This window comes from Drosophila montana, unplaced genomic scaffold (genome assembly GCF_035044405.1).
Source record: "Drosophila montana isolate Dmon_TW-CO22-7 unplaced genomic scaffold, ASM3504440v1 contig_3703_1, whole genome shotgun sequence".
Lineage (NCBI taxonomy): Eukaryota > Metazoa > Arthropoda > Insecta > Diptera > Drosophilidae > Drosophila > Drosophila montana.
This window is the reverse complement of record NW_026998590.1, coordinates 7,582-18,521: the sequence shown is the minus strand read 5'-3', so window position 1 is coordinate 18,521 and position 10,940 is coordinate 7,582. Positions and strand designations below refer to the sequence as shown.

At 44.8% G+C, this 10,940-nt stretch overlaps 1 protein-coding gene across 1 annotated transcript; it reads right to left on the bottom strand.

The window, feature by feature from the left end:
- Positions 1–7,835: 7,835 nt before the first annotated feature.
- Positions 7,836–10,385, bottom strand: prd (paired). The gene is made up of 2 exons (XM_064693012.1): positions 10,158–10,385; positions 7,836–9,930 (listed from the first exon to the last, which is right to left on the bottom strand). The coding sequence occupies exons 1-2, from the start codon at positions 10,222–10,224 to the stop codon at positions 8,087–8,089; spliced, it is 1,911 nt and encodes a 636-aa protein (XP_064549082.1). The 5' UTR covers positions 10,225–10,385; the 3' UTR covers positions 7,836–8,086.
- Positions 10,386–10,940: the final 555 nt, after the last annotated feature.

Genomic DNA, 10,940 nt, shown 5'->3' with positions numbered 1-10,940 from the left:
TTATTTTATAATGGGGAGTAATTGGGAAATCTAGATTATATTTCACACATCTTGGAATCAAGCCTGGCAATCTCTCTCAATTTGCAATTCCTTACAGCACAAATAAAATATCCTTAGAGAACTTCTATATAATTTCATGTTCACAAGTTCTTAATCATTTCCACTGAAAAAACTCCGCCACAAGTCAAACTTAATTTCCGCATACAATAACTATACAAATATATGCAGAAGCCAACATTGAGCCGCAAACGTGCTGCATGCCGCATTTAGTCGGTTTTAAATAACGAAAATAAACTCAAAGTACGTAAATTGCAGGCAAAATGCAGATAAAGCAAGAAACAAAAAACTTCTTTTTTTTCAACGGAATTTGCACGCGTCCATGAAGTCGACTTGAAGCCGGGTTGCGGCTGCGGCTGAGGCCGGGTCTACGGCTACATTGTCGGAGTTGGCCACAATAGCTATTGGCGCACACCGTGAAGGGGGCTTCATTAGCTGCGCCAACGTTAGTTTGGGGCCTGCCTTCAAGGAATGTCGAGCAATGTCGTTCGTTACTCTCCGGCCGCTAGGTGGCGCTGGCTGCGAAGCGTGCGACTAATTACGATGGCTACCATAAAAAGCTAGTAAAAGTATTCCAGTCGAGTGCAACCGACTGTACAATACACTGTAATAATAGCTGAAAGTAGGTAGCAAATAGTCTTAATGATTATGACTCTAAAACTGTTAGCCAACGTCTGCTAGAAATTGTCACATTAAAACTGGGGGAAGACAGACCAAAGGTAGTTACTTTCAAACTGTAACAAGAAACCTAGCGAGTATGGTCCGTGGCTCTCAAACTGTAACAGTCAGGAATATACTTTCGTATGGGAAAGTATACAACTGGCGAAAGGAGCGTTGATTCTAAGTGACTCTTGAACGGTAAGAGTGGTTGTCAAACGGTTAGCCAACGTCTGTTACAAATTGTCACATTATAACCGGGGAAAAGGCCGAAAGGCAGCTACTTTCAAACTGTAACAAGAAACCTAGTGAGTCTAGGGGTAATGGTAGTTTTGCAGTTAGTGGCTCTTAAACTGTACGGTACACTGTAAGAGTTGGCCCGTGGTTCTCAAACTGTAACTTTAAAATCTTGGCTAGTTATCTACAAAATAAACTCCTTTTCATACTGTAAACAGAGTATTCAACAACACCAACATCAACAACTATTGTGCGATGCATAACTCAAGCATCGACATTTGCGCTCTCCCTCTATTTGTCTGCTTGTCTCGCTCCCTTGTGGCAGTCACGGGGGCGACTGCAAGCTCCCTGTGCCGCAATATACATAATAATAATAAAAAAAAATTAAAATCGTCACGCCAGGCGTCAGTGCAGTGAAGCAATCGCGGCGTGAACAAAGCACACGGCAAACCCAAAAGGAGCCCGTCGAACTGGACAGAGCCCGACTGGAGCTGGAGCTGTTGCTGGAGCAGCGGCAGCACTGAGGCACCAGGTCATACATATAATAATAAACCATTAATATTAATATGCAGCAGCAGCAGCAGCTAGGTATCGCCCAGGCGATAAGACTGAGTCTGAGTATATCGAAAATCGAACTGCCCTCGCTCGCCGCATTTCACATAATATGCCCATTGTTCTCTCATGATTGCCCTTCAGCCGTCGCTTTTGACTATTTGTCATTAATTATAATGTCAGTTGAGCACAGGTGAGCACATTAGCATTGTCCATTTATTGTATTAGATGGCATGAACCTAGCTAGACTTACGTGCGCGCTATATACCGCCCCGTTTGGGCTGCTACTGAAGGGCGCCACCTGTCTGCGGGTAGACGCAATAGAAAGCTACACTAGTTAATTAAAGTTCATTTAAAATGGGTTTGTATATCGCCAATTAGTATAGCTAAATGGGAAATGAAAAAGGTTAAAAAAAAATAATGCTATATAGGTTATCATACCCAATCCTTCCTGCAACTAGACTAGACAATATTTTGTTTCTAATTTTCAAACAATTTATGTTCTATTCGAAAATTTTTGTCCGCATCTTCTACGATTTTTGCTTCCCTAAAATAGCGTAACGGTTCCAGAGTGTTAACTCAAAAACTGCAGTTGGTTTGTGGTGGCATCTACTGAACAGAAGAAGACACTTGCTGGGTGAAGTTGCCCAAAAGGAAGCTGACAAGTTGCTAACCAAGAGGGAACACAAATAGGAGCAGCAGCAGCGGGTCCCGCCAAGCATTCCGAATCGATTACGACTATTTGCAAGATCAAAAGCATATACCTCTCTCTCTCTCTCTCCCTCTCTCTCTCGCTTAGTGACTCTTCCTATCTGTAGCTCTTGCTTCTATGTGTTTATTAATAAAACTCCAACTGGCAGAGAGGGAGAGAGATGAAGTGAGATCTTCAGTCGCGAAACAAGCACAGTTGGTGGTGCCAGGTCGCAGCTACAAAGTGTTGACAATGTCCGACTGCGCAACGACCTTCGGCGTGTCCTGCAATCATGGTTAATGATCGCAATGTCCTTGTGCGCCTCCATTTGACAAATCAATTCGTGAGCTAACAGCATGCGCTCCGCTGTGGGACAGCAATGCGTGCAACAGGACACTGGACGAGCACCAGGACACAGGACGCAGGACACAAACTGCATGTGTCTATCGGCGAACACGGCCAACTGAACAGCCAGACAGTAGTTCGTCGTGACAAACCAAACCAAAATGTTTGCCAATAGACATTGATTGGGTTCCTCTGGATGTGTCGTGGCGTGAGCTATTTAAACTGCGATCTATTATTATTGCATACAGAATGAAGGAGCCGAAGCATGAGCAGAGCTTGTAATATATTTGAAATCTATTCCAATATGTTCCTATCTGTACCTATATGCTAACAATCTGTAGTTGATAGCGTGGCGATACTTTGGCAAAGAGCTGCAAAATACTTTGAAGATATCTTTAACACTGAGAAGAAAGCTTTGACATATAAATATAGATAGATATAGATAGAATCACATTGTAAGCCGCAAGCGTAAGCACATGAGCGTAGGCTTCGGTTATGCTGGCTTTATCGCCATTTGCTTGCTTATAATTCTCAAGCGGTTATACCTTCGCACTTAGTTAAGTCCTGCAAAACGTAAAAGCAAGTTTAGCAAAGTCTGCTGATGATAAGACTGGGAGGTTCTTGTTTTGTTGGTCATTATGACAAAGTATATCTATTTTTAATTGTGTGGCTATATTTTAGAAAATAAATGAAAGTATTTTCCCTATATGTCTTTGATTTAAAACTTAACGATATAGCTGTAGTTGAAAGTGTGGAGGAGTATGATTTCTTAAAGGGATTTGTAAAATAGTTTGTGACCATACATTTGTAATTGAAAGTGTGAAAGACTGTTTGGCGCTCTATCTATAATTACTGGTAGGAAATATAGCTTGAAAATATATTTTTAGCAAATGAATCACCCGTGTGGTTGGCGGGGCTTAAGAATAACCACCACAGTATGGCACTGCTTGTCGTAAGAGGCGACTAAAAGAGCCTCTTTCCTGGTGCGTCAAAGAGAGTAGGATTTACATATAGCAGTTCATTCAGCCTGGATATCTAAAGGACTTGTGCGCATTATCCTCGATTATCCTTGACTTACAGACTTTCTAGTTTTCAGCCTTAAATGTTTCACTGTCTCACATTTGCAGCAAACACCTCATTAGCAGGGATTATCGGCCCTTGCGACGAGCAGAACAACCTCGGCCTCGTCCTGCCAGGCAGGACCTCTCCCTATCTCTAGCTACCTGACTTTGACTCCGTTCCGTAGCGTCGAGCTCGAGCTGGAAAGCTAAGCCTTTTCCCGCTTAACTCTTGCCTGTGCGCGACTTTCGCCCAAAAGGGGTTCCCACTCGGGCTGAGTGCTGGGCATGCGCTTCGGCCAGGACGAAAGAATGACGGCAAATAAAACTTTATGATCTGTCGTAAAGTGAGTCGAAGTTGTGCTGCTGCGAAAGGATGGGCTAGTGCGCCGTTTACTGCATGCTTCCTGGCAGCAAAGGATTATTTCCGAACTGCCTAATCCTCCAGTCCGGTGTCTGTCCCTGTCTGCAGGGCAAATCCTTTCGCCACCTTACGAACCGTACTGATACCCTGCCTGAATCCTGCCTTCTGGAACTGCATTTTATTCGCACACAGTTTGCCAAATATTTTGGGACAGCCCGCTCATTTACCGACTCAGTCTGTCGCCTGGCCCTGTAAATATTTTGAGGTTTTGCGCTTCTTATCTCCCAGGCAACGCCTGATCCATACACATGTCCTGCACGGAGTGCGAATTGCTGCTATAATTGGACCATCATCGCGAGCATTGCAACAGGTACACGCACGCTGTCTGGCTAACCATTTATAATTATGTCTGAATTATAAAAAACTCGTAAGAAGAAGTGTTACGAGTCCTACAGACGACGAAGACTGCATACCCTTTATTGATCGTTAATCAAACTCATTTTCGAGTGGTAAACTTCATTAGCGAACATTCTTATACGTTTGTGGAAAATGGGATCTACTTCTTCGATCGAATTCAAATATTAATTTAATTAAAATAATGAATCACTTTTCAAGGAAAGTATAAATTCACTTTCACAATCGAAAAACGGGTGGAAAACAACTTTTTTATTTTTTATATAATACCTACTAGTACAAAATATTAAAAAAAGTTTTATTTATAATTGAAGCATAAGATCCGCTGTATAAAATATTAGCAAGGCATTGAATTTGAACCGGCGAAATCATTTTTTACCAAGTAGCCCAAAAAAAACAACAAACAACAAAACAAGTTTTTTAGCTGTCTATAGGAAAGATTTTATGATGTACATCAATCTGATAACAGATAATAATACTATTTTATTTTAATGAGTCACAAACCTCTTGAATTAATTAGAACACCCTCTGTTAGGGCATAATAAATTAAATTTGTAGCTCATCTTTGGCTCGGCGCTGCGTATATATTGTAAATTACTATTTTCCTACCTTTTGATGTTCAACACATTGTCGGTTCCATTAATCAAGTCAACTGAACCCAAAGCAGCCTCCGCCCCTGATCTCTCTCTCTCTTCCCCTCAATCTCACTCCGTGGAGCCGAAGCCAACCAGGAGCGACGCGTCGTCGAAGTGGAGCGGCTCAGTAAAAGTTCATTAGTCGAAAGACTCTGTGGAGAGCTGTAAAGTTCAAGTCCGAGTTTAAGCTTACGAACTTCGACTCTGGAGATTGCTTGTAATTCCTTTTCGCTACCGAAAATTAATGCGTAGTATTTAAGATTTGTAACATTTACAAAACATTTGTCGAACGTAGCTTTCCCGGCTACCGTACTCAATATGTGGGCATTGCTGGAAGTGTTGGCTCTCGGCTGCCTGATGATCAAATTTTAATTAAAGTTCGAGTCTATTGAGTTTATTGCATTATTAGCTTGGCTGGAGATGATGATTTGGAGAGAGATCTTGGGTACTATTAAATTGACATTAGACAAGCTACGAAATTTAGGGGGATAACCTATAAAAAAAATTTAAAAAAAAACCGAATGTGCACTATTTAAACAGGCCAAAGTAAGAGTTAAAAATATATTCAGGTTGTGAAATGCTGAAAAATTCTGCGCCTATAGAAGCTGTATGATATAGTGATCCGATGTCGATATTAATTTGATTGTATTTCAAAAGCAGATCTTGAAATCAAAAAAAAAAAATATATAAAAACATTTATAGAGGAGCTATTTGAGATCCTAATAACATACTCCTATTAGTTATATGAAGCAGCTCTTTATTGATAAATTTCTCAAGATTTAGTTTAATAAATAAGTTTCCCATACAATAACTCAATCAATTATCGATCAACAACCATATGATATGGCAGCTATATGTCAAAGAAGTCCTACTTTGAAAGGATTAAAAGTAGCTTAAGAAAGTTCATAGTACTCTGTTAAGGAACATTCATAAACAGCATATCTATGCTCTGATAACTCTTATAAGCATTATATGATATATTAGTTAAATTTCGAAAGTATGAAAGTTCTATGAGATTGAAAGAATTTTCAATGCAGCAGAAAGACGCACGGAAGGATAAGCCTGCATCAACTGAACTCTAATATTATACAGTCTAAAAAACACATAAGTTGTTCCTTAAAAGAAAAACAAAATGAAAAATGAAAAAATTTTGATACAAATCTTAAGTTGTAAATGGATTTTGTGCAATTTGTGCAAAAATGTGCAGAAAGTACCTGGAACTTAAATCCTAAGTCGATTGCAGAGTCAATATTTACTTTGGCTGTCCGCAAAGAGAAAGAACACATTTTTCAACCTGGGATAAAACTAGATTAAAATAATATACAACTGAGATACACACGAAATACCTGGGCTTGTCTGAGCTGTCTGCGACTGAGAGCATGACTCCATTAATTGCCACTTGTTGCACACGTAGATAACATAACTAGCTGGGCATACGCGTAGGTGTTGAGACAGTGCCTAGATGGTACGGCAGGATAATGTGGAAAGTGAGCAAGCAAGAGGTGTGAATTTGAGGTAAATTGTTGGGTCTCAAAATAGGGCAATTAGGACAATTCGATAGAATTGATGGGCCATTAACACCTTGGTTGGAGTTTTGGGCCGATTTTGATGGGTATTGTAAGGAACGAGAAGACTTCCTTATGCCTTAAAAATGGCCAAGACAGGGTATAATTGGTGCTGTGCGTATGTATGTCCGAGGCAACTTTGAACACTTAAAGTATAGATACATAAATAGTCGAGTTAATCGAGGCATGTCCGTTCGTCTGTTCATCCCAAAATCGGAGTCGGTTGGAGCTTAACAGACCATAAACAGCCAAGTTTTCTGATCATACTACCAATTGCTCACTTCATTTCCCTGAAAATCGATAAATATCGATGCTTATAATTGGTTTTCTGGGCAGTTCTCGCGGATTCGGCAGTTTTAGATATGAAATGTAGGTCGTAGAGCATTAACAGTTGAAGTTTATTAATTAAGCCAAAAAAATATATGTATATAATTTCCTCTCTACCATATGCATTTTCATCTATTTAAAGCGCTCTCCCTTCTCCTTAAATTGATAAATATCAGTTTTCTGCTTTTTTCCAACTTATGTCAGAGAATATAAGAGCTAGGGCAAATTTGTTCTCGTGTGGCACACAAAGATCAGAAGTATTACGCTTTTTGATAACTTCCCCACAGCCCCCTTTTCAAGTGGCCTAATTTATATACACATATTATAAGAATTTCCATTTAGGTTGTTTCTAACAAAGCTGCAAAAAATGTGACGATTTAGGATTTGAACCAGAACCAGGGTTCATGGATAATTCCTGAATGATACAGCTAAGGTCAGATATTAGTTCAAATTATGAAGATGGGGTAAGTGCATCCGTAGTCCAAAAGAGTATAGGATGTACATCTTTTTAAGAGGTCTTGATTTTTTGTATATAACACAAAAGTTATTGATAAATGATTTTTGCATGGTATGGAGCTGAGGGGAGAAGAGAAGCTGCTGTAGCATCTGTGCTTGTGTGCGTATGAGTGTATCTGTGTGTGCGTGAGTATAGACACAGAGTATCGCCTAGTCGGGAACATTTGGCATTGAGTAAATCTGGACTCACAGCATGCCGGCTGGAAATGTCCCTCCCGTTGAGTTTGTTGAAAACTTGGCGAGAGACGCTACTTAAAGGCCCTAATGTGCGCTGGCTGCGCCTTTGAGCTGCATTTTGAGATATTCCCAAAGTGTCCTGCTGGCAACAGAAGCGTGTCAAGGTCCGAGCTACTGAATGGACACGGGCGAATTCCAGGGATTGGGCTGCCTAAGGTTGGCAATTAAAAGACGCTCAACTATTTTATAAATTAATATATATATATATATTTACTTTTGGAAACTTAAGAACTCGAAACTTATGCCTAGAGAAATAGGTAATTGGTAAATGCTTAGAGATTGACATGTGGCGGCGACTCCACGATGAATATATGCTAGTGTACATGAATCTTTGGCGACGTCAGTGAAAAGGTTAGAGATGGTGGCTCAACACCTGCTCCCGCTTCCGCTCCAGCTCCAGCTCCAGCTTCTGTTTGCGCTACCCCTCCCGCTCAGTACCAGGTGGGATAGAACGTCTGCGGCGGCATCGCTGAATAGTTCATCTTGCTGGGCGAGGAGAAGGCGGCAGCAGCTGCCGCGGCCGCATTGAAGTTTTGCGGCATAAAATGCGCCGACGAATTGGGCGGATAATGCGACGTTCCATACTGCGCATGGGCATGGGCATGGGGATGCGGGGCATGCGCATGCGGATGATGGGCATGGGGATGGGGATGGGGATGTGTGTGTCCAGTGTGTGTTGCTTGTGTGGGATATGGCGCATATTGTGCGGCCGTATGCTGATATGGATGGAACATCTGGTGAGCGGCAGACACGGCAGACACCTCCAAGGCGTTGGTCGTCGAACTGGTGGAGTTCAGTGAATCCTCCGGCGAGAGCGGCGCATTGGGACGCATGCTCTGCATGCTGGCGCTCCAGCTGCTGTAGAGTTGTTGTTGTTGTTGCTGTTGCTGTTGTTGTTGCGGCAGTTGGACGCTGGCCGCGACGGCAGCAGCAGCGGCCAATTCGGCGGCCTCCACCTTGAGCGCGGCGCTAAGCTCTTCGCTGCCGCCGCTGACATTGGTCAGGGAGGTCGTGGTCTCAGAGGAGGCGGAGCCGCCACCCACCACGGCGGCGGACAGGCTGTTGGGCGTGGGCGGCAATTGGCCAAAGCCGGAGGAGATCGACTCATTGGGGCTCGCATTACGTGGCATTGTCTGATGCGGCTCAGATTCAGTGCTGTAAACGGAGCCCAACTGGCTCTCATAGTGCGCCTGCTCGGCCGAATTGGTCACCGAGCTGGGCATAATGTAGCTGGCCGTGCTGGCCATGGCGGGATTATAAAACTGATGATGATGTGGCAGCGGCGGCGGCGGCGTATTGTGCGCCGTGTTCAGCGGCGACAAATTGCTGCAGAGCGGCGACAAGCTGCTGCTGCTCGAAGTCGGGGCCACCGGCGCGGCGCTGCTATAGAAATCGTACTGATGCTGATAGACAGCGTCCAGTGACGGCGGCATGCCGCCCATCATGGCCAGCGGCGACAGGTGGCTGCTGGTCACGCTGCTGCTGCTCGGCGGCAAGGAGACGGGCGTCACGGAGACGCTGCTGCCGGCAACGGAGGTGTGCTGTTTGCGCAGGCGGGCGCGACGATTGCTGAACCACACCTGGATACGCGCCTCGGTCAGATTGGTGCGCTGGGCCAACTCCTCGCGCGTGAAGATGTCCGGATATTGGGTGCGCTCGAAGGCGCGCTCCAGCTCCTCCAGCTGTGATGCCGAGAAGGTGGTGCGGCAGCGGCGTTGTTTGCGCTTGAGCGCAATGCCCGGCTCGCTCTCACAATCGGAGACTTCCTCGTCGGAGGGTTTGCTGTTGTTGTTGTTGTTGTGCATCGAGTTCGAGCCGCACGGATCTGAGCTGCACGACCCGGATGATGGCTTGGCATTGGACTCGTTGTCAAGGGGCGCATCGCGACCCCGCACCAGGCGCGATATGGCCGACACGGAGGGCACCATGCTGCGATCACAGAAGCCCTCGCGTATCAGCTTTTCGCGTATCTCCCAGGAAAACATACCCGGATTGGTGCGCTTGTACTCCTCAATGCGATTCTCGATTTCGGGCGTGGCAATGCGCGGCTTGGAGCCGCCAATAACACCCGGACGTATGGAACCGGTCTCCTGATATCGATTCAGAATCTTTGAGACACAGCCGTGCGAGACGCGCAGCTGTCGTGAGATCACACAAGGACGAATACCCTCGGCGGCCATATTGACGATCTTGAGGCGAATGTTATTGGGCAGCGGGCGCCCGTTGATGAACATGCCGCCCAGCTGATTGACACGTCCTTGGCCGCTGTTCATATCTGCGAAGACAAATACGGAGAATACAAAATGTTAGTCAAAGATTGCGTTTGCTTTTCCCAATTCGCCAGGTAGACCGAGAGAGAGAGAGAGAGAGCGGGAGAGCGCGTGTCCGTTGCCACTTGATTTACGACACCTCGAACAATTGACTTTCCCGGAAACGGAAAGCAATCACGACGAAGGTCACGCGTTGCGTCTAATGATCAGAAGTGGCCGAAGCGTCACTCACCTTGCATGGCAGAATATCCATTGAAGAAGGGTCTGTGCATGGCGGCGGCAAAAGCGGTAACAGTCATAGTTCACAGCCAGACAAGATTCGCGAAAAAAACTCTCCCAGACAAACGGCCCGCGGCGAATTCGCAAGCACTTTTCAAATTCGATAACGCGTGCAATTTGCGATAATTGTCACAGCGCACTTATCGATAATCAATGGTATTTGGCTACAGTTCGGAAAGTGCACTTATTTACCGTTATTAACTGAATGTTTTTTCAAGTCACGACGTTTGGCGTTTGTGCGTCTGGCTCGGTGCGCAGTCGGTGCCGTACTGACTTGTGAACAGCAGCGCCGTGCAAGATCGTTGGCTTTCTGTGAAGACGTCGTCGACAAGCAGCAGCAGCAGCGGCAACAGCAGCCGCTGCCGTCAAGATGTCAGCCATCGTTGCAGGTAACAACCACGCGGACCAATCGCAGCACACCAAACTAGCTGCCACTCGCTCGCACTTGCGCTGATCATAGGCCGGAACGTTATACGACGCGTCGTCTCGTCGCCAGAGGGCGTCATTAGCAGCGCCAACAGTGGGCCAATGGCAGCGTTTGACTCCAACAACAGCCTTGACTTGAGAGCTTCCCGTGCTCGCAGTCCTTGTCCCTTTGACCCAGTTTCCGGTGTCGCCAACGGATTCTTTGTTTGTTCAACCCATTCGTTTACCGAATATATTGAATGCAACGTATAATGCAATCGAGTATGCATTAAATACATTTACAAGCGTTATATATCCTTTATTGATACCT